Below are 27,981 nucleotides of genomic sequence, written 5' to 3'. Positions count from 1 at the left end.
GGCTGGTACAGAAACCCAGCTCGGTTCGGCGGGGCTGGATGGAGCTCAGGGGGGCGAGCAGGGCAGGAGCTGGGCCTTGGCACCGTGCTGGGGCAGCAGCTGTCCCTGTGCTGCCCCTTCGCTGTCCCACTGGTATCCCTTTGCTGTACCACTGGTGTTCCTTCGCTGTCCCAATGGTTTTCCTTCCCTTCCCTTCCCTTCCCTTCCCTTCCCTTCCCTTCCCTTCCCTTCCCTTCCCTTCCCTTCCCTTCCCTTCCCTTCCCCTCCTGCGCTGCCGGGGTGCCCGTGTTGGGATGCCCCGCAGTCCTGGGATGCCCCGCGGTGCTGAAAGCCTTTCCAGCTGCTGCTGGATGTGATGTGTGTGTGCTGCAGCTGGGTTAACATGTGGCAGCAGATGAGATTGATGCATTTTGTGAGTCAGACCAAGCTGCTTGTAGATGTAGCTCTGTTTAATGTGGAGAAAAAAAAAAAGAACTTGTTTGACTGACAACATGTTCTTTGGGCTTGTTCCAGCAAAGTAGAGGTGTGTCAATACTCTGGCTTTTGTGGTTTGATAGGCACACAGTGCTAACTTGCTGGAGATACATCTGTCAGCTTCAGAGCAGAATTTATTGTGTGAAAACGGCTCTGCACAGAAGGCACCGCCCACTTCCAGCTCTTATGAAAGATGTGTTGGCTGTAACATTTTCTGAGAGATTTCAGCAGGAAAAGAAGTTACATCCAAAATACAAGGCAGGGAGGGAAACTGGATATTATATAGTCATTTTCATAACTGGATATTTTAACTGCAGGACTTCAGTGCTCCAGGATCCCTTGTGACCTAGAATAACATTACATCCCTTTTACAGAGAACATAATGATATTTGTAGCTAGTCTATAGTTTCCAGCTCTGACAGAGATCAGAAACCGGGTCTGGCACACACCAGGCTAATGCCTGTTCACTGCATTGTCCTGAAACAGAGCTCTTTGGGGAATGATCCCTCTCCAGTTTGATGTTCTGTGTTTGCTTTGTGCTTTTAGAGGGGGATTTGAAGCAGCCACTGCTGCTGTAGGAATAGAAAGGGAGAAACTGAAGGGATGCACACACAGTGCCAGTTCTGCAAGTGACAGAATCGCAGCCCTGTGGCTGCAGAACCGGTTCTGACCTACTCCCCAGCCACATCCTACAAACCAGCTCTACCTGTGCAGTGACAAGGTTCAGCTCACCTCTGCAGAGGCTGTTTTGTAATTTTTGTTCCTGTCTCATGCTTGAGAGCTGCACCTTCTCCCCAGCATGCACATGGCAGAACTTGGCCTGTGCAGTGCCCTGCCCAGCCTTCACTGAAAATGAATTAATTAAAGAGCAGCTTTGCCTTGAGCCTAAAACTAGCACCAGCTGAAGGGCTTTGTGGATGTAATTAAGGGCCTGCTTTTGAGAAAGGTATCTGGTTTTGGCCATGATAATGAATTTTTTTCAGCTATACCTCAAACTTCAGAGACTACACAAGGGTGAAACAGAGCAGGCAAAGTGATAATTTCCTAGGAAGTTCAGTCCAGAAGGGGAAAATAAAGCTATATATTAAGTGAACATGTTGCTAATAATCTAGCCCTGATATTTCACACTGAATCAAAACTACTATTGCTCCAAATAGTAACAAGCAATCTATTCCTTATCATTTCAGATGCAATTCACTTGCATGCTAGCCCCTTTCTGCAAAGTCATAGTGACTAAGCTTTGCAAAGCAGCACAGGAGCCCTTGAGCCCTGCGAAGGCCTGGGCAGTGACCCTCTACACTCCTTAATTGCATAACACATCTAAATGTTGGATCTACTGAAAGCAGTTACTGCAACTTCCTTGTTACTGTAAATATCATTAGAAGGAACAGAATCTGTAGATTTTTTTGTTTTTCTCAGACTAGACAGATAACCTGTCAGTCTCCAAGCAATCATCTGTTCCTGTAGGACTTTTTTTTTTTTTTTTTTTTTTTGGTGAAGAATGTAGGAAATATTCTCCTTAAGGAGGAAGTGTTGGTGGAAAACCCTCCTGTGCATTTAGATCCCTCCAGGCTGTAAGACAGGAAGGAAGCAGCTGAGCAAGATTGGTGGCAGATGCTTCCCAGACCCATCTAAACCCACCTGCCTCAGGCCTTTGTGTGGTTCCAGCAGTGCAGGGAACTGCCAGCCTTCCCAGAACAGGATCAGCTCCTGCTCTGCTGCAGCCATCCCAGTTTCCAGGGTTAAAAAAGGAAATCCAAAACACTCCATCTCCTCCCTCCACCAAGTCCTCAGTGCTCCTAAGCTGGGAAGGGCCAGGCTGGACACAGCCCTTCTGCTCAGATTTAACCCAGCTGCTCAGGGCCAAGAAGAAAAATCAAGAAATGGCCAATTGGCCATTCTTAATATGAGAAGCAAATTCTGTATTTTGGAGAATGAAGGACAGCTCTGTCCTTCACACTTCAATAATCATTCTAGAGTCATTAAAATAATGATAAAGTGGGAGACAAGGAGTAGTCACAGCATATTCACTTGCCTCCTTCAGGAGCAACAAGGCACCACCTCTGGTGTTTTTGTGTAATTCTGCCACTTGTACACATTCTAATCCCAATTCAGGGTCTATGAGGATGCTTATTTCCTTCCCCTCCAAGAACCATAGAAGACTTAGCAAAAAACCCAAAATAATAAAAATTCAGGAATGAACCACTTAGAAAACTCAAGGGATTTTAATGACTGAATGAATAAAGAACTACTTATTATATTTAAGTAGCAAACAAGTATTTTGCTATCAAAGCACAAGCTAAAGAATTTAAAGAAGCCATAAACATTAGTAAGCCCAACATACAGAACTTGGAGTAAGAAGGCATTTTACACACAAGAGTTTATCAACACAAAACTGTTTAATATTTATTAAATGACACAAAATACCTAGATAACAGACTCACTCTCTGAAAGGACATGTATTTACATTATTTACCAACTTAAGAAAGACTCTCTGTACCCATATCAGACTTATGAAACATAAAAAAGGTTTTGCTGCTTTTTGCATCGAAGGATGCAACGGTGATACATGCCCTGTTTGCAAGTCTGCATAAACTATAAGTTTTTGATGCTGTGAAAAAGCACATTTTCATATTCTGGTAGCTGAGGGAAGAGGCTTCTGAAAAGTAACAGGGTTAGTTTTTCCCCCCCACTCCAGACACACTCTCAAGACTGTTATACAAAAAGTATATTACATTTTTGAATGCTGCTGTACTCTTACAATTTTAGTGTAACGTTTTAAAGAAAATGTTCTTCCTACTATATGAGAGCACTAAAAAAAGAGTGGTATTTGAATATTTTTTTAGATGCACTTTTTTTTTTTGTTTTAAAAGAAAGCATTAGGGCAAGTGATATGTCTAGGAAAAAATGAAAGGCTGACAAAAAAAAAAAAAAAGCTGAGACCAAAATATGAAGAACAGCTAAAGCAACTTAACAATTTGCTAGGGTTTGTTTTTTTTTTTTTTTTATTAACTATTTACTTTGGCACCTTTGTGTAAACTATAGAACAAAACAACGTTTACAACACATTTGCAATTACAGCATTTAAACAAAATGGTCACTTTTGAAACCAGCCAAGACAAAAAAATAGTCCATTTATGGGTATAAAGATTAAAAAACCTAAAATATATATTTCTAAGAATAAACTGCAATTTCTTATGAACAAGGTGCTATAAACTGCATGCAAGAGTCAAGATTAAAAATGTGTGGCCAAAAGACAAGCTGTGTTCTAGCCAGATGAGTTGTGGTCCAAGCCCATTTCAGTTTTTTCTTACAGAGATATATATGGCTCAAGAAGCAGGCACATGATCCCAGCAAGAATTTGCGGAGTTGTACGACGACAGATCTTGGCTGCAGCTTTGTCATGAACCAGGAATGAGCCAGACCTTAGCAGAAGAGATGAACAAGTTCTTGGGGAAAACCCATGAAGCTACAAGGAGAAGCCTTCTGCCCTCCCCTCACTCACCCCTCTCCTGGTCTGGCCAGGGTTCTCAAAGTCCATTCTTTGGGTTGCTTTAACTGGATTGAGCTTAGGGTCTGCCTCAGATTGTGAATTCTGATGAGATTTCAGGACATTTTCTGTATAATATTTTCTGCATTAGACAGGATAAAAATGAAATAAACCTACAGTCCTTTGCAGTTTGTTTGAGTGAATGTGACACTTGTGTAATGAGGGAGGGTTTTGCCACAATGGGTGTTCACACGTGTAGTGGTGTTAGATTTATATGCTACAACAGACTGAATGGAACCAGCTCAATGCATCAGCTCCTGTCTCCCAAAGAGTTAAGTCTTATGCTTCTTCTCCATTTCTCTTTAAAAGGAATCTTTTATTGGCTGAAGATACAAAACACATACAAGAAAAGGAACATTGAATGCAAAACACAGAAGTTTTTTTATGGTGGGAGGCATTCTTTCCTCCCCAGTGGATCTCAATTTGAGCTAGTACTTGAAGATTTGCAGGAGGAGTCTCCAAGGTTCTTCCCACATAACTCTACTGTCAGTATTTGTCTCACAGAGGCAGGGGTGGCCCTGGATGTCTACCAGTGGTTATGCTGCAATAGTGTCAAGGGGCAAGGCAGATTTTCTGCAGATCACAAAGAACTGTATGATGGTTAGTTGAGGGTGACTGCAAATAATTTAGTAGGGAAAAAACCACCCACATTTGTTTAATCTGTCAGCTGAGGACTGCATACAAAAGAGCCTGAGAGAAAACATGGCTGGAGAATATATGGAATTAAACAGCAGATAAAAAAAAGCACTAAGGATGGGATGTGTCAGATAGAAAACACACACACACTCTCACATGCACACCCCTGAATGTGGGATCACAGTGATAGAAGTTAGAGTCAGAGAGAGCTAAGTTACACTGCCACTAAACAAAAGTAACATCTTGCTTTCAAGAGATATCTGGTATTCCCCAGGACTATCAGTGCCTGAAAGAGGATGAGGTTTTTCATTGTGCTCTGCAACACAGCTGATCATAGGTACAAAGCCTGGCTAGGTAAGGAAGAACTGGTACGTGGAGGAGTTCCTTTTCTGCTGACATCTTTTTTTTTCCATATATTCCTGGCACATGCTGCTATAAGCAATAAAAAATGTATTTTGTTGAAACAAAGCTCTACATTCAAGTGACTTACTCTCCCATGTCTTATAAAGATGCAAAGAATGCTCTCTGGTCATCTAAGAAAATATATTTTAGATGCCTTGTAGCAATACTTAACTTACTATATGAGAGGTAGGCTTCTGGGTTCTAGGAGGCCTGCTAGGCTCTAGGGCTGAGTTCTTAAAGCTTTAAGTTAAAGCAATCCAAAGCAGGGCAGTCTTAGAAGAGCTGCCCTGTCTAAACCTTGAGGTTAGTTCAAGTTTAGAATGTTGCAAAGCAAAACAAGTATTAAAATCCACTTGCAATTTTTGTTCTTACAGCTTTACCACAGTAACAGTGTGGCTTTTCATCTGTTAATAGATTATCTTTATTCTAGAGTATTGCTGCCAAGAGGTGAAGGCCTCCTCTACCCATGACTAGTAAAAACTGTCACTTCTTCCATTATGGCTGTTTTATGCTTAAAATTCCCAAAGGTGAACACCAAGTCTCATAGGCAAGCCATATAAATCTAATCTGAACTTGTTTTGTTGTAGCAGTTATTTAAGAATGGTGTTTGTATATACAGTATATATGCCCACACTGCAAACTTTATACATCCTTTTATAATGGCACCATTTTGTCTTAATTGCAACCAAGAATATTTGCCATTAGATCAGCAATAAGCATAGCTTGGCTTATTCCCCATTTTCCCCCATCAAGAGAAACAAATCCAAGTGTGGGCATCAACCAAACCAATGGTATGTATAACTGAAATGCATTCTGTACAGTAAATTAAAAGTTTGCATGCAGTTTAAGCATTTTAAAGGCTATTTTCTTATATTAATGAACCTTCTGTTTCCATTTAAAGATGTGAAAGATATCTGTCATATATCAAGGGACTCCTCTTCAGACCCAGAGACAAATGGAATCAGAAAGACCAGGTACTTTCTTTCAGCTTTCTGCACATCTTACTAAATAACATGCAAAGAGTTCAACAGCATTCTTCTTAAAATGTAAATATTACTCTTTAAATGGGCATGTTAACCACTGAAAGAAGTCCACTCTACTATACTTTTCCATTACACTGCTTTCATTCAATCATCGGTAGTATAAAAAGTCAATTAATGGGATCAAGAGGCTACTTTATCCACTGGCAACTGTGTAGGACACCAAGTGTGCAGTAAAACAAAGGCCAACATATGTTTATGCAATATAGTTGTACTGATTCGGGTTTTCTTTATCTCTTTCCATGTAGTCCCTGTCAATCAAGGATTCTATTCTCTTCTTAAGGTCAGCAGGCTGTAAAACAAAGCACATGTCAGCATTATTACTTTGCAGTCAATGCTTCTTGGTTCTTTTCTTTCCACTTGAGCCAAATATCTATATTGTTTGATATGGCTGAGGAAACAGAAATCCCACTTAAAAAAATCCTTTAAAGTATCAGAGCTTCTAAAGTCTGCAATGTATAACTGATAGAAGAGAAAGTTACAAAGTTAGCTATCACCTGCAGCTAAACAGATTTTTACAGGAAGGAAAGATACTTGCTGCTGTTTGAACTGAACTCTAAATAAGTGCAGTTTGTGCATCATGTACCAAAGTGTTTCTATTTTGGACTTTTAGCCAGTAAAAGTACAAGTTTCATTTCCTATTGAAGCAAATGAGTTGTGCAATAGTTTGTGTGCCCTGTGATTTTGTTGGGGGAGGAACTTTATAAAAATGCCTCATGATAACAAGTGAGGAAAATTATTTAAATGATCTGCTATAATCTTACACAGCCCAACTGCAATTTATGTAATACTTACAGACCTGCAGGCACTCAACATGGTAATACAATGGAATTAAATAGCAGGACCTTTTGTTTTACAATTCCACTGATAGAAAGCACCATATATTTGAATTCCAACAATGCATCACTGTCTATTTGAAATCCCATTTCCATTTGTACACAATAAGCCAGTCATTTTATATCTCAACTGTGGGCTTCTTCAGCTTTGAGACATTCACCAATTTTACTTTTATTCCTATACATGTGAGTATATATATTAACCAGTATAATCCATCCAGAAAAACCACTGTACTTCAAAAGCATCAACCAAGTTAAGATTGCAACACAGAATTGGTTTTGAGATCTGAAGCATTTTCTCCTTTGCCCAAGAGTACCTTGCCAGAACACTGCAAACAGTGGAACAGCCTACGAGGAGAGCCAGCTGCTCCCTTACTGCTAACAAACTCCAGGGCTGAAATCCTTTGTAAATAGATTTTAGTAACAACTGGCACTTTAAAACCTCCTGAAAGTGACTATTTGCCCTTTCTAATATTAAAAAGATGCATATTTTAGAAGCACTGTTCAACTGAGGGCAGGCCAGGGAAGATAAAAAGACCTGATAGAGTTTTAGAAGTATTAAAATCAGCACAGCACCTTGACTGGGAATTTCAGCTGGTTGTAGACCTCTGACACGAGCAGGTTGTGACTCAGCGTCTTGCGCATCTTCATGATCCGCACAATGGCGGCGTCAATCTGGTACTGCCGGTCCTGGAACACCCTCTCTGTAGTGCTTGCCTGTTCCTCCACCTGAAGGACCCATTCAGAAAAGCCTTAATGACAACACCAGCACTGCCAAAACAATTCTTTCAGTCTCCAAGACAATTCTCAGTGTAAGACAGCGAAATGCCTGCTGTCAAATATCTGACATAAAACCTTTACAGATAAGAAGACTGATTGTCTATTGAAAAACACACTTGTACCAAGATTTAAAACCTTTGCTCAGATTTTACATTGGACAGCTGTCAGAGAAACAAGTCCACAGTGAATTTTCCATGTTCACAAACAGTCAGTAAAGCTCCATGGAATGATAAAGGATGAAAAGAGCATTTCAGAATTGGAACTTCTCTTAACCTTACTTAGAGACATCCAGCATCACTGGTGTCTTAGTACAGAGGCACACATTTAAATCACTGTTAGGTATGTGCTGTCATCCAAATTACACCTGTAACTCTGACAGAGATATCAGTATGTACATGACAACCAGGAGGAAAAAAGCTTGTAAAAGGGCAGGCAATAAAGTTCTTAACCCAAGGATCTAAACCCCAGAGATTAAAAAAAAATATACCGTTTCTTTCATCTGAATTTGGTTGATTTTTATCCTGAAGAGCTTATGTCTGAAATCATCATTACATGTGAATTTATCACCATCTTCCACATCTTTGCCTTTGGGGCTTTTAGTCAGTACTCTGGCTTTGCCACAAGCCAGAGATTGAAGTGTCCTTCTCAGCTCTCCATCCTCTAAAGCAGAAACAAGTTGTTTAGGTTTTTTTAGTAAGAACACTTGGAAGTACTTGGCTGTTTTTGATACCAACCTATCCCAGTGGCTTGCTTTATCTCCTCTAAACTGAACTCCTCTCCTTCATTAAACATAAGCAGCACCAGTGTCTGGAACAGGGAGACCTGAAGTTCTTTTTTGCCCTGTCACAAGGGAAATAAACAGACATCACCAGGCTGTTTTTTCTGGGGGGTGGAGGGAAAGGAATGAGGGGAACATGAGAAACAAGTCACTCTTGCATGTCAGTTATTTCACTAACAGGGTGTTATTTTATTCACTTGAGAATATGGAAGAATAGAAGGTACTGGTCACTTGTATTTACTGTGAAATGCAGCACAAGCTTGAGGCCACAAGGCTGGACTATTCTATCTGTGACATAACTCACCCAAGACATGCATCAGATGACTTAAAGCACTGAGTGCTAAAAATTACAATTTGGAAGGCCTTTAAGTCAAAATCTAACACAAACATTAGTTTAAGGAACACAGTGTAAAGAACCATAGAATCTTTGAAACAACCAAGTTTGATAATACTTGTTTTACCATTAACTTTTTCTGAAAATTGTTGTGGTAAGCATTGCTATTTCATGAGAATCTTGTGTCCATGAAGAAATGCTGAAGGGGAATAACTGGAAACCCTTTAAAAACAGTTGTGTTCTTGTACAATCTGGAATTTTTCTATATTTCAGTACTGAAAAGCTTACTGTGAAGATTTTTAATGCTATCAGATGAAGTAAGGCCATTGAAGAAGCATGGCCCCCTTTTTTCTCCCTACTATAAAAATGAGGGCAGTTTTTAATTTGGAGCTAAAGCCAGTGGATATTTTCCCCAACAGGTTTTTCTTTCCCCACCAATACAGAAATTGAGTGCATTTTCTTAGACATTAACACATCTGTTTCAGAAACTACCAATATCTGGAAAAGATAGCAGGAGGTTAAAAGTAATTGCAGAAACAGTGTTAAGTTTTCCATCACAGCACAAAAAAACTTCCCCATACATCCCTAAGGTACAACCCAGACTTGCAATCAACAACACAACAGGAGCAATAGAAACAATAGACTCACCTCTTTAAATTCTGCTTTTAGCACACAGTGTCCTAGTGTTGACTGCCACTGAAGTTTCCTACCACTGTGTTTTCCTAAATAAAAGGTCTTGAAAATCTCCTGCAGTTTTACCATCTAAAGAAAGAAAAATCCCAAAACACTGAAACACAATTTCTACTTTAAAAGCATCCTTCCCTCCTCCACAATCAATTAAGCCTTAAATCAAGGCTTAGAATGATAAAGGGAATTGCAAGAAAACAAATTTCATTTTAAAAAGATAGTTCTGCATTTCCTTCTCTATGCATATTGAAAACCAAGTGTCAGTGGACCCCAAGATGCATTTCTGACAGGCCAATAGTTGTATAACCCATGAAGTTCATTACCTCTGGGGGCAGGTGGACCTCCATAGGCACATAGGTTGGCCAGTAACCCATAGTCAGAATATTCACTGTTAGTTCAATGTTGCCAGGGACATTCTGATTTTGCATATACTGCAAAGAGAAACAAAATAAATTGAAATAGAGCTATGTTAATTATACATATTTCAGGTAGAACTGAAAAGTTAGAACAGGGATTGCAAGAGCAGAGAAGACAAGTGACCACATGAAGTGTTTGCTGTATAAACTGCAAGTTACATACAAGAAAATGCAGGTAAGAACCAGCACTTTTCTGAAGTTCAAAAGACACTTCCACAGAGGAAGAAAACAGCAATTGTAGTGTTTTAGCAGACTGAGGTGAAGATCTAACTAAGTGTGAATAGAGGAAAGAATGTTAAAAATTGTTTGTAATCAAAACATTACAAAATCACCAGAACTAAATGTGCAAAAACTTCCAAGCCAGGCACCAGAATACAGTGGTGTTAAAAATGTCTCAGAGCTGGTGTTAAAATGTTTTGTAAGTTTACAATTCTCTTATTGCTGTGGGTTGTTTGTTTGTTTGAAGAAGCTTGTCTCCTTGTGGAGAAGCTTCCTTCCTTGTAAAGGAAAAACCTTTAATAAATTCAGTAATATTTTCAAAAGCACAGACAAGACAGACAGGGCTTTCCCTCAGTACCTGTTTGAATTGTATCATTATGTCTTTTGAAAGTTCCATATCTTTAAACATTCCTTCAAGTTTGCTGGTGAAAGCAGCTCCACATTCTATAAAAGAGAAAATATAAATATTAGAAATTAATCTGTTTCTTTTCAACACCTCAGAGTACTTATTCTCAGTGCCAGAATGTACTTCTAAGCAAGATGACCTTTTCCACCAGATTTTCTTACATAAAGACCTGGATTCTAATTAAGGAACAGAATAAGGTTACAAACAAGGAAAAAGAAGATGTTTTGATGTGGTAGCTATTTTGCAACCCAGTTGTTTTACTACATGGACCTGACTGTTCATCCTTTTACTGTGGTGGCCACTGGTCACACAGATGAAATTCTAATCCCTATCAGCTGCCTTTCAAACTGTGGCAGAATTAGATCAAGCTCTAAAAATCTCACCCTTACCACCCAAAGGCTCCATCCAATGAAACAATGAAGACCAGACTAGAGAACAACTAGCTGGCAGTGAATAACAACTGGAAGTCATCTTTTCTCTGAGCACATCACTGATTTAATCAGCAGGGAACCTCAACTCTATCCCACAGGCTAAGATACACTGTGCACTTTTAAGTTCCTGGGTTTTGGCTTTTCCTGTTATGATTACAAAACTAAAAACAAATGAATCTCCTCAAAACCCACCAGTCATTCAGGACCTGCACAGAGGCTTTTGCCCTCATGGAAAGGGGAAATATCAACAGTGTTTCTGTGAAAGCTTGTTAAAAATACTACTTTTAAAAAAGAGCTGATGGATAGAAATGATAGATAGACAGATAGATAGATAGATATTTACCATGTTTGAGTTTTGAAAGCATAGATTTTTCAGCATCTACTGATGCACTCTTCCCAACTAATAGTCTCTTTGCTAGATCTTTTTTATAAAAGGCCTCAAAGACATCTTTTCCTGTAAGAGATGAGATTTGAAAGTGAACACAAAGCACTGCTGGTTTTAAACAAACATGACCTACAACAGACCCGATTCAAAGCCCAGAAAAACAAAAAGAGTCTTCATATGAAGATTTCCACAGGTTTTGTTATTTGCAATTTGACAGGCAAAGTAGTTAAACAGCACTACACCAACAAAACACATCCACAGAGAAACACCTGAAAATGTAACCAGACTGCAAAAATAATTTCAAAGTACCTTTATGTTACTGGATAAATAACTGTATCCCCACCAAAAAAAGTCCAATACTTACCATATATGAATCTAAATATGATCATAATTTTATCCAGCATTTTTTCAAGTTCTTCATCAGTAGCTTCTTTGTTGCCTGCACGAAGCTTTGAATCTACATATTTAGCTAAAAGAGTGTTGAAGAATAGAGTTTAGCACATGCTTAATATCACAGTGAAACAAAAGCTCTAAATCTAATATTATGAAATCTTGAAAAGGGAAAGGATCATGAAATCACTGTCTATCAGCCTCATAATAGCTACCTTGATACATTTTCATAGAGGTTATAAAGTTATACAAACATTACAGCCTAGTATCTTTTTTCAGATAAGCAATGACTGCATCTTAACTAAAAACATTTTGCCTATGAAAAAAAATCTTGGTTTATGTTGTGATCTCAAAGTAAAGTCACTGCTGTTGCAGATTGACATGGCTGTAATAGAAACAAAAAAATCAGATAAAAATATGTAAATCAGTTATTTAAATGTGTTGACTATACTGCTGAATTTCTCTAGCATTTCATTATTTTGTTTTAATTTCCAGTTTCAATCAAACGAGATTGTTTGTTTTAATTTCAAATGGGCTGGTAAGCACATTACAGTTAGGGAATTAATATAAAAAAGGAGGGCAGAAATCATCAGTCCACAAGCCTAACAGCACAACCAATTGCAAAGCAGGTTTTTATTTATTTATTATTCATTGTGTGGGGAAATGATTCCAATGCAGAGTATCAGGAATGTAATGCACAAATCTGTAAGTAACATTCTTTGCAAACCAGAGACTCTGTCCACACACCATGAGAGGTTCAGTGCATCCTCAGCTCTCTTCCCTTCATGTATTAAACCCCTGTGCACACATGCTGGTGGCACAGTTATGTAAGCTTCTGAAAAATTCTAATTATTAGCAGTATTCTCATGTCTGGACACCAGCCAATTGCTGGAATGCCCAAATTCTGATATTCTGCCCTTTTTTTTATAGCCTAGCCAGTTTAGTGATGACCAGCTTGCTTTTAATGCTTGATGCTACCCTCCCAGACAATTCCCTTGCATCAGGTGGCACAGCAGATCCCCAGGCTGATGTGCACTGTGCATGTATTAACACAAAATTCCAGCATATCCCATCTGTAAGTGCATCAGCAACTCAGCACCCAAATTCTCACAGGAAAGAAATTGAAGAAAAATACCTATGAGTTCAGCTGGCTTATTTGGTCTTTTGTTAATGAATGTTTCAAAGGCTTCTTTCATGGCATTTACAAACTTCTCATTCTTGAGAAAGCAAACATCAATAATATGGTCAACTTTGTCTTTAAAATCAAGAAGTTCTTGGACCATGGTTTTGTCTTTTTCAGGATTAATTACTATGGTGCTACCAAATGCCTGCAAAATAAAACATATCTTTCAATTAGCCTGAATAATTAATTTAAATGACAAGAGTTCTAAAATCTTAAGTTACCTTTGCAATGTGTTGTTTCTGGTACTTATATTATTCCAGTAACAACAAAAGTATTACTTTATTATGTATTACTGTATTATGAAGTATTTACAATATAATCATCCCTAGCCCTTGCATATTGATTCAAAACCAACTGATGAAAAAGTGAATGGATTCAGAACTTCTGTCTAAAGAAATTAAGTTTTGCATGACAAAATTAACACATCCTTTTTAATCATCTATATCCTCAGGTTTTCCATAGGTAATGCTCCCACTAAACTGAGTTTTATTTTATAGTACTCTTCCTTCACAACAACCAAATTTTCTGTGACATTTTCACTGAGGAATAAAATGAATCATCCTAACTGATATTCAAGTGCTTTTTGTACCTCATCTGGTTGGTAACTTAAACAACCACTCATTCTCACAGGAAATTTTATTAGGAAGAAGACAAACATTCTGCCATTACCCAAATAACTACTGAAGAAATATGGCTGTCCCACAAACTAACTAAAAGCAAGATTATAAAATTCAAATGTATTTGGAGTTCAATAATTCAACTGAATATTCACTGTTTTCTTCAACAGAGCTAGAACGTTATTGTACCTTTCCTGGGATGTTTCAAAAGCTGTCTATTAAATACATAAGCAAATATCTTCAATTTTTAGAAAAATGCAATAGTTTAGAGATGACTCAGGTATGTGTGTATAAACCCCAGTGACACAGCAGTGGTATCTGTTCCAGAGCTCTAGAACAATACCTTTATGTATTCAATCCAGTGCTGCAAGAGAACCTGTACTCCACCTCTCACACGACTGAACAACTGATAGAGAAGAGACAGGTCCTGAATTCGGTTTTCATCAAGAAGGTGATTTAGACCTGCAAAGGGGAGAATTTCAATAGAAATTAAAACCAGAGTAACCCAAAGAAAGCACAGCTTATTACCACAGTGAGGCCTCTTCAAAACTAGTTTTTTTAATCAGACCATTAGTAGTGGTGGTTTTTGGGTTTTTATTTTATTTTAAAGTACCTAATTTAACAGTGAAACACAAAATATCTGGCTGAAACCTTAAGAATCTTATTATTGCACATGATTTTATTGCACTTAGGATACATGTACTTTATATAACAACCTTATCACTACATCTTTGCTTACTGCTTTACTATTCCCTAAAGACCTGAAAAGTTTACACTGTACTGATCAGCAGGAAAAATTCCTTGGCAAGACAGCTCTGAGTTTCAACTCCAGCTGTAAAATAAATCTTACAGATGCCTGAAGGCAATCAGCTTCAAAAAATATCTTCACCATTCAGTTTTTCACTTTCTGGAGACAGTCTGATGCTCTAGAGCAAGGTTCAAATGGGTAAACATTGATACTCCACTCAATGAAGAGTTTGTTACACATTTGCAGGAAGATGCTCACATACCTGCTTCATTCAGAATCTGGCTACTAAGGACCTGACTGTTTATTATTCAACTCTTGCTGCATCTGTTTCTATTTCCAGATTATCTCTGAGATCACCAGAGGGTCACTTGACTCCACAGAGACTATTGTAGAACTGAGGCAATCTATTCCACAGCTCAAATTATACTACATTTTTAAAATAAGCTGCTTTTTGTCCGCAGCAAGTACTCAGTATCTCCCTTTTCTGTTACAGCCATAATTCAAAGTGTACTCCTTTCTTTACCTCCAAGACTTCAAAATGCCACTTAATACATTGAGCTTGAGTCTCCTGTTCTAATTTTCCTTTTGCTTTGCTGTGTTATCAGAAGACAGCACAGTGTCCCCTTATCTGCAACCAGAATGGCCAGTGCTATTTTGGGCACTGAGGAGCAAAGGGAGTTAAGGAATGGTGCAGCTTGTCCTCCCCCAGCAACCATGGCTTTCTTTCAGCACAGGAGCTGAAAGCCCCAAAGCAGTAATTAGAAACATTTCCATAAAGAAGAAAGATTACCTTTCTGAAGAATGGCTGTTAAATGTTCACCTAGAAGTTGCTTTTCTACAGTAGCAATTAGTGGCTTCCTACAGAAGAAATGTTTAGAATTACTTTTCCTTTTTCCATTACTGACAGTTTTAAATCCTTCTTTTGAGATTATGTTAATTACATTATCATTGGGAGTGCTCTAATTATCTGTGGCCAAAGACCTAAAATGATTATACACATTTATCCTTTTTCTCCCCAGTAAACAATATTTTTTTCTGTTTGTTGACTAATGATTTTAATTCACACAATAAGCCTGTTGTACATGACCTGCATGCAGCTGGACAATGATTCCATCAGTTAAGAAGTTGGGGAGAATTTATCCAATAATGTGCCCAATCCTGTGTTGTGGGAGGACATTCATGTCTTGGGAGACAAACCAAGGACAGATCTCAAGTCAAGAGGTATTAAAACAAAACAGGGAATTGGCCACTAATATTGGTGTGGAAGAAGAAAGCCACTGAACAAGCTAAAGGCTTTTAACAGCTGAAAGAGGAAGGAAATCAAAATGTATGACAGCAGCAATAAAACACCTCTCTCTCAGAAAGGTTTTGATATCAGTGACCTACATTTTCTCTCAGACACAACAGCTGTAGCTTTATGTTAGAAGGCCTCCACCTGACTGTGTTGGAGGAAATCCTGCTTCTAAGTACAAAAGATTGGAGAATGACATTATTTAAAAATTTCCCAGACTCAACATGCAAATATTTTTTGCAAATATTCAGAGGCTTTAGCTTAAGAATATTCTATGCCAAGCCTTATCATTTTCAGGTAGGACAACAGTTGACTAATTACATTTGACCAGGAAAGAGACATCTGGGCTGGGAGAGGCAGCCTATTCTTCTTCATGCAAATACTTAACAACATTTATGCCAAAATAACAGTGACTTAGAAGAAGAAAATGCTATTAGCTGTGTGAGCCAAGACAGTGCTTCATTGTAAACATGGAACCGTGGGAAGTGAAAAGCATTTGATGGTCAGTCAATAACAGAAATAAATTGCAGCTACTTAAATGGCCCTCAGCAGAAGAGGAGCCAAACAGCTCATACCACCAGGCAAAGAGAAACTGCACTTACTGTGTGCTCTGATCTAAGTAAGTGATTATTCTGTCTGCTTCTTCTTCCAAGCGCTTGTTGACATGGTGAAGATATTCTGGAACCTGAAAATGCCAGAGTAGTTTTGTATGTTAAAGAAAACAAACAACAAGAAGGGAAAAAGAGACAGTACTGGTCTGACAGAAGTAGCAGCTCCAGTTTTAGTCAAAAATCATTGGCACTGTGACTGAAGGCAACTGCACGTGCATTTCCTTTTTCAGAATACTGTAAAACAAAGGTCTCATTACTGCCTTGTACACTGAGGCAGCAGAGTATTTCTACTCCCTGACACTGCTTTGGCAATAGGCACCACAAACACTGTAAACATCCCAAATACCTCTCGCTCCTGCATAAGCCTCTGTCCCTCTGCTGCATACAGGCGATTGGTCTCTTCCAAGAATCTGTGTTCGAAAGAGTCCTGATAAATCTGGGGAAACAACATGACACAAACCCAGGGTAAAGCTTACTGAGCACCAAGTAAGAATTTGAGCTATTTACTGGTTTAAAGGTGAAACAGGTGTACTCACCTGCAAGTCAGAAAGCATGCTCAGAAGGCTTCGCAGTAAACTCCTGTCGATAGCCTCACCATTTCTTTCCCTCTCAATCAGCAGCAGAATGCCATCAATGGTTTTGTTCTGAACCTTCTGATCACTGATTATATGAGTTCTGAACAATTCTAGTCCCATATCCCTACAAAGAAAGCAAAGACTGGTCAATAAATGGTTTAAGAATAAATCCCAGATATCTCTTATTAAAACATGATCTAAATCTAATAAAGAGGCCAACACCAGCATTCTTCCAATTCCTCATTCCTCTGCCTCCAAATCACTCAAGATGAACAAATATATGAACACTAGAATAAACCATGACACTGCACCACCATGAAGCTACACATTTTAAGCACCAATGCAAAATAGCCATGTAACTTTTGCAACATCCTTATTTTTCAGTTGGTTGACAGGATGTTGGAACACCAACCTTCATGAGAAACGAAAAATATCATCCTGGGTTCCAATTCCATGGTTATGGTGCTGGACAATATCCCTTTTTTTACTCATCTCTAATTCTTAGGCACAGCTTAGAAGAACTCAGTGATGTGACAGACAAGGATCTCTGCAATGCCCATCCCAGTTAAAACTTTCCATGAATTTGGAACTATGGGTACGGTCACGCTTAGGAAAAGTCAGGCCCTCCATCAACCTCTTCCAAAGTAATTCAGGCACCAAAGAACAGTAAGGCATATACTAATTATTAATAATAAGAGGAGCAGAAGTTGAGGTCCAAAAAAGCATATCTTGCTTTTATTTTAAATAACTCTTTCCAACTTGAAATACTGTGCCTGCTAAGGCAGTTACTGGGCACCCCAAACCCTTGCACTTCAGTTGTGGACCAGATCCCTTCCTTTAACTGTGCAAACTGGAGGCTGATATCTACTTCACTGAAATTTGGGATCACAGCTATTCCAGAACAATCCTATAATTTATGGCAAATAAATTAAAAATCTTCCTTTTTAACAAGCATTCATGCATTCACCATGTAATTTAAAGGTCACTATGAGGCTTATATTTAAAAAAATCCATCTGAAAATCAGCAAGATATAAGCAATAGTTGAAACACATCCCCAAATAATTTTATTTCTGCCCCCCCAAATAATTTAATTCTTTGTGCCCTTACCAAATGGATGGCAGCATTGAATTCTGAAGGACATAAGTTCGATCCAAGAACAGAAAGATACTTCTAATCATAATCTGTCACAAGAAGGAATAAAACAGCCACAATCATTTTACTCTTGAAACTGAAGAGCAACACCAATCATGCTCAACAACAACTAGAAATCCCACCAGTTGGTTTCAGGCAGTGCTTTCTTGGATGCTGCTGATTTATTTAACATCTTCTGCCAATCCCTGCAAGGTGATCAATGTGACACTTTGCATATTTCTGTATTACAGAGCAGCTCCTTTAAAAATAGGTATAAAGGAGAAAGGTTTGCATAAAACTGACAATGAGAAGTTAGGGGTCTTTGTGTCCAAGATCAGACCCATATGCCAGGAAACACACTACAGGCAAGTTATTTTCAAGGCTTGATTTCTAACAAACTAGATACAGCTGTATATCACAAAGAAACCTTACATAAATTTAAGACGTTTCAGAAGTTTGAAAAAAAAAAAAATCAAAGTTAAGCAAAACAGGCTGACAAAGCAACTGGGTTTCCTTAAAAAGATAAACTTACCATTTGTCTGCAGTGATCTTGCCAACATTTGTCTATTTTCTTTAGAAAAAGGACACTATCCAATGAATCCGTGAAGAAATCATTAAGAAAATCAAGATTAATAGATGGTGTAAACAATGAAATGAACCAACTTTATTATTTTTTAAAGACACTTAGCAGGGGGCACAACAAACTCACCTACTCTCAGAAAGAACTACCAGGTAATTCCTTGCAACACATTTATTTTTATTTTTTAATGAGAGTCTTTGTGTTAATAATGAGAAATCAAAATTATCTGAACCAATTAAAAAAATTATCTAAATAATTTTGAATATTTTTTTTAATCCCCATCCCTGGGGAATGGAACAAACATACATATCCCCATACCTCAAAACCCAATAGTACCCAATACATGTAAGGGCTTACCACTACACTGTAATTTCAGCTCATGCTAAGAGTTAACATTAAGAAATAAATTCAGTCCTTCAAATTCATCTTTTATTCAGCTAACTGAATAGTTCTGGTACTAATTAATATCCACTTAACAGGACGTCAACCTGATGCAACTCCAAATTTCTGAAAACAAAACATCCTGATCCTCAGAACCTGACATGCTGCCAGATCACCATTATTTTTCCAAAAAACCCAACAGTTATTTGTTGGAAGACTTTAAATTTTATCTAACCTTGGCAAGTTCAATATGAAAAAGGCAGACATGATAGACCCAATAAAGGCTTTTTAAGCCTTGCAAATCTAACACAGATTTCTCTAAGATGTCAAAGTGTTTCAAAAATACCAGTGAAGTTTTGTCAGAAATTTCTCAGTGGTTACAGGCATAAAGGAACAAGTAGTGTTCTCCTAGGTCCCACAAAGAAATAAAAGCAAAACCAATTACACAAAGCCTAGGAATTCAGATTATCATGGCCTAATGTCAAAGAAATCACTATATACTTGCAGGTAAAACAATTTTGGCTTGTCAACAGCTAAGAAAAGGATATTCTCTGAATTGGTGAATTTGTGCTTTAATGTGGTCTTCACAGATCTGCCTCAATTGTTTGTACAAATTTGCAGAGATCTTGTAGGAGCAGAGATTTTCAACAGCCTGAAGTAAAGAGAAAGAGAAACAAACAAATCTTGCTATGTTCTTACATGTGGTTTTACAAGAAAGGAGGACATCCCTTCCCAGAAAAGAATTCTGCTTCTCCCAGCTTTTAACCCAGTTAACTGCTGCATGCAAACACCAGAGACAGACATGGCACTGCAGTGTAACAGGACATAAAGGCAGGCTGTGCCCTGAACAGCTCCCAGACCATCAATTTAGCTGCAGTGTCAGTCTCTCCCATGGAACTGCAGGACTGGCATCTCTAAAATCAAGGATGGTACTTTAATATCTTCCAGTAGCTTGCTGGGTTTCATATCTCAAAGCAGTCACTTAAGGTATAATTTTATTAACTGCTGTGCTCTGCAAGTCACACTGATATTAGTGGAAAAGCACTGCCAGATTAATTTCCTTTTGCAGTCCTTTCCTTGATTAAGCTTCCCTCATCCCCAAAAGTACATATGTATACATATGTTATCTATCTTATCTATCCATCCACCAACTCCCTGCCTGAATAAGTTTAATTATAATCCTGAATATTAGTAGCATGACTACATTTACAGACACAATCCCAGATTTTGAGATCTCATCAAGTATTAGAAGAATTACCACTGTGCTCACAGTAAGAAATGAAAAGAAGTTTAATGGGGCCATGTCTTGGAGACTGATCAAGAAAACAATCATTCTTAAGTCCATTAGTGTATCTCAAGACTTCTAAAATTCAAACCCATTGTCCAGAATTCAAAAGCAACTAAACAACTTTAATTCTTTGCAGGCTGGTGAAACACACAGTAAGAGATTATTCTGTAAAACACCTGTAGAAGCTAGAGGAAAAGCATACTTGATTTTCAATTAATGCTTTGTGCTATTATTTACTTATTGGAAAAGATTTCAGTTGCTAGTACAACCAACTCCTTGGGAAAAAAAAGACTGGAAGGTAAAGTTTGTTCCCCAGCACCTGCAGGCAAGCATGGAGGGACAGCACAGCTCAGAAGGACACAGAGCAGATCTATGTCATTACCCCAGAATATTTCCCAACAGTCCAAATGGAAGCACAGTGAGCAGTCACCACTGAAAGCACAGCAAGAACCCAAATAGCTAAACAAGAGTTCTTGGGTTCATCCCAGGATACCAATAGGAATCACTCTGAGTGCAAGTGCACTACATCTAATACTGGCTCTAGCATACAGAGGAGTTAAAAAAACCCCAACCAAACACAAACCAAACCTTCATGAAAACCAAAACCCCACAACAAAACCATCCCACACAATAACCACAAAACTCCCCAAACCTGCATGAGCTTAGTATCAGGAGTAAACAGGTATAGCAAGAGGGTGAAAGTGCCAATTAACCAAAACAGGTCTGAAGGAAGAAATAAGGAAAGCCAGAATTAACACCCAAGTATACACATCTTAATGTTTGGAAACAGCAACAGGTTTGACTCTCAGCCTCAACACTTAAGAAACACCAAACATAGAATAAAGTGATAGGAAAATGTGTTCTATAGCTCACTGGTCAGAGGAGGTTATGAGCACTGCTCAACTCTATCCTCCTATTGGACAAGCAGGATCAGGCAGCAAACCAGGATATAACCTGATACTTAATTCAGTGCACCAAGGGGATGGAAAACACTGAGCTTGAAGAGCCTGATTAGAAATTCAGCAAGTGCAATCTTCCTAGGCTTCTTCATTTCTTCCACTTTGGAGAAGCCAACTGAGAGCTGGGAGGGATGTTTTGGCTGGAACTTGCCTGTTACCTGCAGAACCAGCACTACTCTGCCTTCAACCCACCAGCTCAGGACACCAGCAGCCTCTGTCCTGGACTTCTGGTCAGCTCACCCCAACACTGTTACAACTGCTGCTATCAAACAAGCACTGCTGCTCTAAATCCTTAAAAGAATTAGCTTCTGCACTGTAGATGGACAAATGCATACAATTAACTCTGAGGGAGATAAGCATGTATTAACATACACCTACTTTTATGGAGTGTTCACATAAAGCTCAGCTTTTACATTTGTCTACCAGAAATTCCAAAGTGTTAAACATGGCTGCTAGGATTGGGTGTTTGAACAAAGTACAAAACTTCTGCATCTTTGTTGATGACATATACAGAAATGCTTTAATTTTTAAGAGATTAACCCCCTACTGCAATATTATGCTTTGCTTAATTACTAGTGCTAGACAATACTGATTGTATCTAAAATGTATCAACATCAACACATGTGAAAACTTTAGGGCCACTAGTTCACAAAATTATCCTATTCTGAATTAGTGGAAAAAATGCTTCCGTTAAGGGAATCTCACCTAATGATGGTGAGAAAATCTGAACAGCCCTACCTCCTTTGTGTAACATATGCAGTAAGATGTGGTTTTCTGGTTTTCTCTTTGGTTTTTTTTTGGTTGGTTTTTTTTCCCCTTTTAACTGCAGCATCCACACCTGGGTGTCTGTGGTATGGAAAAAGAACTGAACACAACTCTGATGAGAGAAAATCAGAACTTTCCTGAAGTACTTGAACCTGATTGATTTAAAAAAAAAAAAAAAGCTATGTATCAGGTACCAAAGATCTAGATCTCTACTTTCAGGTACTAATATAAGGAAAATTATTCTATGAAAGAAGCATTCAATTCTGTAGTACTTCAGCTACTCCAAGATGGGAATCATTTTGTTTGCTGAGGAAGAACAAAGCAAGTAAGAAGCTTGGGTCCTGCAAAGAAATAAAGCTTCAAAATGTTTGCCCAGTGGGATTTTTCTAGCACAGACAAGAGTTAAACCAAAAGCAAGAAGTTTAACTCCATTAAAAAAATAATGATCCTCTTCTGAGGTGCGCAGCAGAACTTTTGCAGACTCTTTTCTAATTCCCCTCTATGTTGGATAATGGTGTCTGCCAAGGCATATTTGGGATCAGATCCTTTTACCAAGCAGCTGTTCAGAAATGACATTAGTTTAGTTAGCATCTAAAAACACTAGTGATTCCTATTACTATTTTTAAATCAAGACATTTATTTTTAGATTTATATTTAAAAAAATCATACTTCATTGCACTCTATTTCACTGAGAAGTATCTAAGTAATAACAATGTTGAAACACTGAGATTTAAAACAAAAAGCTTATTTTTTGTTTTCTGGTCACAAGCAATATTAAATTAAGCTTGTGGTAAGATTGAGCAAAAAATTAAGCAACACTGTTAAACAGAAGCAAGTATTTCAATAGAACTCTGTATTTTTTAACAATTTTGGATAGCCTTCAAGCTCTTAATTAACAGTTCTTTGCACCATTAGTCTAGAGTAAGAAATTTACACTACCACCCAGTACGATTGGTTGTAATTTGCTATCACTTCCACCAAGTTTTGCAAAAATAACAATACTATCTATTATTCTGACAAACTGTTAAAAACAGTTTTTTTTAGTTAATTAATTGAACATTTCAAAAGACTATAGTAATCTTAAGAATGCCGTGGACTGAAGAACAGCAATTAATTCTTCCTTAAATCTGTCCCCAAGCCTTGTACAAACAGGATTTTTTCCTCATATAAAAATGCAGCTTTTGTTGAAAAGGGGAGGGCAGAGGAAGAAGAGACACTAAAAAGTAGTGGTGAGAAGGCTATATACACACACAGAGGAACAAATTAAACAACTGACCAGGTAATAAAGGCTTTAGAAGCAGAGGAAAAAGTTCAAGTGCTTCTTAATGCCCAGCTAGAGCAGCACAACTGCTACGCTGCTAAAACTGCAAGTGACGTTAGTAGGGAAAAGGTAAGCAGGGGAAATCTCCCCAGCACACTCAGCTGGAAAAGCAGAAGTGGAGCTTATAAAAACCATTAGGAAATGCAGTTCAATCTGATCACTTCCTAAAGTATTTAAGAAAACACAATCAGAGTTGTTGCTGGCAATAAAGTTGGATTCTCAATTGTTAGAATAGAATGAATGCTACAATGACCGAAAATTACAATCAAACCAAAATAATACAATTCATGAAGGAAAAATGGTGTTCTATTTACCTACTAGAAGCCAATAGAAAGTTTCAGTTTTTGAGTGATTTGTGATACTTGATTGTGAGCAGATACTTTCTTCAGAAAAGAAATTATATTTTAATGTAAATCACCTTATTCTTAAACACCAATATTTGAGGACTTAATCTTTAGCACATTAACCCCTTAATCTTTAGCAGATAAACACCATAACCCCCTAAAAAGAAAAGGGAATATAGCTCCTTGCCTTAGTTAATTCTCATCAACTGCTGCAAGGGAAACTATACCTTGGGTTTTGTTGAGACAAGTAAAAAAACAAAACAAAACATGAGTTTGATGCTAGGTCTTGTGAAATTCTAACTCACGACTGAAAAATGAAGAAACTATTTGGTGACAAGTTTTTCAATGACAAAAGCAGCTACCAAGCAAAATGCCATATTCTTACTACCATATCAAGTGTTTTAAGCAAAAATATCTGAGAACAAAACAGAAAAGCCCTAACCCATTACTTTTATTTAATGCACTTACCTGATAGAGCTCTTCTAAATTGTACTTAATTGAAGTACTGTTCTGGATAGCTTCTACAGCTTCTTTCAGTTTTTGCCAGGTTTCATCTGTGTAGTTTTCAGGCAATTTGGGTTTATCTTTAAAATAAATGATATAATGTTTGAGAATGTATTTAAATAAAGCAGAACTTTTAACAGAAATTAAAAGGATGCAGCTTTGAGGGGAAAGAGGTATGGGCTGATGGTCCAGCTTTTAATTTATACTTACATGGAAAGAAAGCATTTGTGTAAAAGCAGTATCTTATTCACATTTGAAAGAGTAACATATTGAAGAAATTCAGCATTGCTCTTCATATACACACCACAGCACTTGTAGCCCAAACAGCATCTGTGGTTTACAAAAATCACAATCCTGGGCCTGAGCAGCTCAAGAAGGGCTAAAAGCAGCAAGAATGATCTATACCTTCCTTAAACTCTCATTACTAGGACAGCAGAGCCAAAAGAAAGGAACATCAAAGGCAAAAATGATGCATTAAAAGATACACAGTTGTGTGTATCCCAGTTTTTTATTTACTGCCCATTAATTCTACTCCGTATTAACAGTTGGAAAGAACTCCTCAAGAAACACTCATGGAAACACTGTAATTATTGTACAGGCTTTATGGTCCCAAGGAAAACCTTCCAATTTCAAAGGAATCCATTTATGTCTCTCTTGGGTTTGGCCAGTGGATATTTTTTAGAGTGAAGCCTCTTTTAATGTTCCAACAGCTCCAGATCTGACCCTCAGTTATTTTTTCTGTCTCTTTTCTCGAGATGTCCCTGCTCTGCAGCACCTTCAGCAAGACCACAGCATTTACAACATGCTAAGATACTCCCCAAGTCACATCCTCAAAATATAAGAGCTATTCAAAAACGTTATGTTCTTGTAACTACCTAAAGTGACCATTTTTCTTCTAATAAGGACATTCCTAAATGGAGAAGACAGAAGAAGAAAATCTGAGGAGGAAGATGACACATGCACATTCATGCTACCAACAGGTGAAACTGGCCCAGAGTTTATACTCTATTAAAATTGACTTTTACACACCTAAAAAACAAATTTTAAAGCTTTATGATTTCCTTAGAAATAACTAACAGAGAGAAGTAATTATTTTGTTCTTCCAAGCATTTCCCTACAATTTTGGCAATATCCCAACATTAGCTGCCTGATCTGGATCTGACCATGGACTTGCCTATTTTCACTAGCAGCTCCTGACTATGCTGCTCAGCAGGCAACACCAAGGTTATGGATTTTAGGAAGGTATTTAACTTGTAAAGGATATTATTGCTATCACACTAAGATAATGACAAAAATCTTAAGATCATTATTCAGTTTAGTATCTGTGAGTAAATAAAAAGCAAGGCTGTCAGAATACCAAGACATCCCTTTTAAGCAAGGTTCAAATACCAATTCATAAGCAGTGATGATCACAGCACCATGCAATCCATGACATTTAACAGGTATTTTAAAGGTGAGAAGTTAACTTCCCTCAAAGATAACAGTGCACAAGCAACTGAAGAGCAGCCTATAATGCATCATAGGTTTCTATTTTAAAATAATCAGTCAAATTATATGATGATGCTTTGATGGGCAGAGAACATTTTTGAGAATTGGAACCTTAAAGCAAAGAGTTACACTGTGATCATGAATTCCTGCAAAACATTACAGTGGGTCCTAATCCTTACCTAATGCAATATGTCTACAGAATATTTCTGTCAATCGTGTATTTAAAAATTAATTTTAATTTCGGTAATATCTTTTACCCTCCACAAACCAAAACACACGAGGAGAAAGAAGCAACCCAAGAAAGCAAGGTAGTGGACTACTGTGGAAGACAGCAAGCAGGAAGTAAAAAAAGCCCATGACAGCCTCATCGTTATAGAAAAAAAATGGCAGCATTTTAGCTAAGCTTTCTGCCTACCTATTTGTATTTTTATTTACTAGAAAATGAAGAAGCATCACATCAGAAAAGTTTAATTTCTCTACCTTGGTCTCTAGTAACACTACTCAAAATTCTCAGACACTTGTTTGGAGAGAATTTATAAAATAATGTAAATTTGTAAAGTAAGAGTAAGCTAAGACAGAGAAAAGATACTACAATTTAAAATTACAGCGAGGACATTACAAGGAAAAAATTCTGCAAAAATTTGAACTACGTACTTTAAAGGCAAGTGGGGAAACCAGAAAGGAAATCCACCATAATAGCCCGATAATCACCTTAGTTTCAACATTTAAAACTAAGCACAGGCAGATTATCCTATAAACAGACAACAGGGATAGAGACAAGGCATGCCGATTCAAGGCCAATTAAAAAAAAAATAAATCCACATTCTATGCAAACACTTATCGTAAACTGGACTAAAATATACACTAAGCTCTGAATCGGGATTACTAGAAAAGAGGTATCAAATGTTAAAAGTTTAAACAAAGGCGATTTACACACTTAGGCAGTAAAACCTTACACCTAACATGCAAATTAAGACCTTCTCAAGAGACAGAGTGAATGGAGTCTGAAAAATAATTCCAAGCAGCAAAGTGTAGCCCAGGATGTGTACATGACCAGACAAGCACACATCAGAAATCATGATTCCCCTTTACATAAGTATAGAAATGTTCACCACAGAAAAGCAATTCCCACAAAACCTGGGGCTATTTGAAAGGAACCGGTTTCCAGGCTGAAAACAAAACACAAAGTCGAGTGTCAGATCCCCACAGGTTGTGACAAATTATGGCCTGTTACCTTTAAAGTTCTTGATCACTAATTTCTTGGCAGAGCCAGGTTTACTGTTGGCGAAACTGGAAACAGTAGAGGAGGCAGCTTTGGTCAGGCCATTTGCATGGTGCCCCACAGCCACTGACGAAATTAAAAGGCTTTTATTTTTAAGCTGTTGCTGGTGCTGCTGCTGAGAAGAGGCAGCAGGAGAGGAGGAGGAAGAAGACTCTTCAGCCATCTTCACATCGAGTCCAATAAAATCCACGGAGTCCTCAAAGCGCAGCTTCTTCTGGAGGTGATGGTTGGAGGAAGCAACCCCTGAGGAGGAGCACGAGGAAGTGGTGATGACAGAGGAAGATGATGAGGAGGTGTTTTTGGAAGGAGAAGAGGTGCAGGAGGAAATGGAATCAAATTCTTCTTTTTCGGAATTACTGTTGCTGCTGTTATTTAACTTTCTCTTCTTGCAGGAGGAGCTGCTGCTAGTGTTACCATCAGTGGCAGGTCTGACCTCCTGGGCTGCAGCTGGGGGGTTGGGGGAAGAGAAACCTGTGGGAAACATGAACACACAGAAGTGAACAGGCTGAGGGGCATCAAATCCTTGTGGTGTGACAAAGAGAGGGGGAGAGTTTTAGAGTCAGTCTCTGTTTGCTGTCTCTGGGGGGGTCTTTCAACTCCTCCTTCTCATCAGCGGAGTCCTTCCGTATTCCTTCTCCTTTGCGGTCTTCTTTATCGGAGCAATCACTTTATCTCCTCTTCCCCTTTTCTTTATTACTTTGGTTCTTCTCGTAGTTTGTCGTTGCCTTTCTGCTTTTACTCCTTTCCCAGCGGAGCGTTTCCGTTCCTGCCTCTCGCCGCCCACCAGTTCCTTTCAATTCTCCTCTCCAGCCGCAGAATTCCCCACGGAAAGCCGCCCGCTGCCCCGGCTTCTCCTTGCGCTCCCCTCCTGCTCCGGCCGCCTCGTCTCCGCCGAGCAGCAGCGGGGAGGGCTGAGCGCGGCTCTCTCTCGCCTCGGCTCCAGCCCCTCACCCCACACGGCTCCCGCTCCGCCCCGCGGCCGCTCCGCTCGGGCCCCGCTCCCCCCTCTCCGCCTGTGCCCGCGCTCCCTGAGGGGGGACGGCCCGGCCGGGTTGTTATTGTCACTGCACGGCAGAGGGAGCGCAAAAATGGCGGCGCATCCGCCCGCCGTGCATGACGGGGCGCGGCGCACGGAAGCGCTGCCGGGA

At 38.7% G+C, this 27,981-nt stretch overlaps 1 protein-coding gene and 1 long non-coding RNA gene across 2 annotated transcripts; one reads left to right on the top strand and one right to left on the bottom strand.

Moving 5' to 3' along the window:
• Window positions 1-17: 17 nt before the first annotated feature.
• LOC129126031 (uncharacterized) lies at window positions 18-4,152 on the top strand. Its single transcript, XR_008535028.2, has 2 exons — window positions 18-132; window positions 3,778-4,152. It is a non-coding gene; the product is annotated as an uncharacterized LOC129126031 (long non-coding RNA).
• On the bottom strand, window positions 2,681-27,978 carry CUL4B (cullin 4B). The gene is made up of 20 exons (XM_054641750.2): window positions 26,786-27,978; window positions 24,028-24,143; window positions 19,431-19,534; window positions 18,454-18,523; window positions 17,898-17,971; window positions 16,751-16,913; window positions 16,561-16,650; window positions 16,206-16,288; window positions 15,103-15,170; window positions 13,908-14,026; window positions 12,900-13,092; window positions 11,739-11,843; window positions 11,333-11,443; window positions 10,511-10,596; window positions 9,841-9,948; window positions 9,479-9,592; window positions 8,453-8,558; window positions 8,206-8,378; window positions 7,515-7,667; window positions 2,681-6,394 (listed from the first exon to the last, which is right to left on the bottom strand). Exons 1-20 carry the CDS (start codon window positions 27,315-27,317, stop codon window positions 6,299-6,301), a joined length of 2,664 nt encoding a protein of 887 aa, XP_054497725.1. The 5' UTR covers window positions 27,318-27,978; the 3' UTR covers window positions 2,681-6,298.
• Between the last annotated feature and the right edge of the window lie 3 nt (window positions 27,979-27,981).

This window comes from Agelaius phoeniceus, chromosome 14 (assembly GCF_051311805.1).
Source record: "Agelaius phoeniceus isolate bAgePho1 chromosome 14, bAgePho1.hap1, whole genome shotgun sequence".
NCBI lineage: Eukaryota > Metazoa > Chordata > Aves > Passeriformes > Icteridae > Agelaius > Agelaius phoeniceus.
This window is presented reverse-complemented; position numbering and strand designations above follow the sequence as displayed.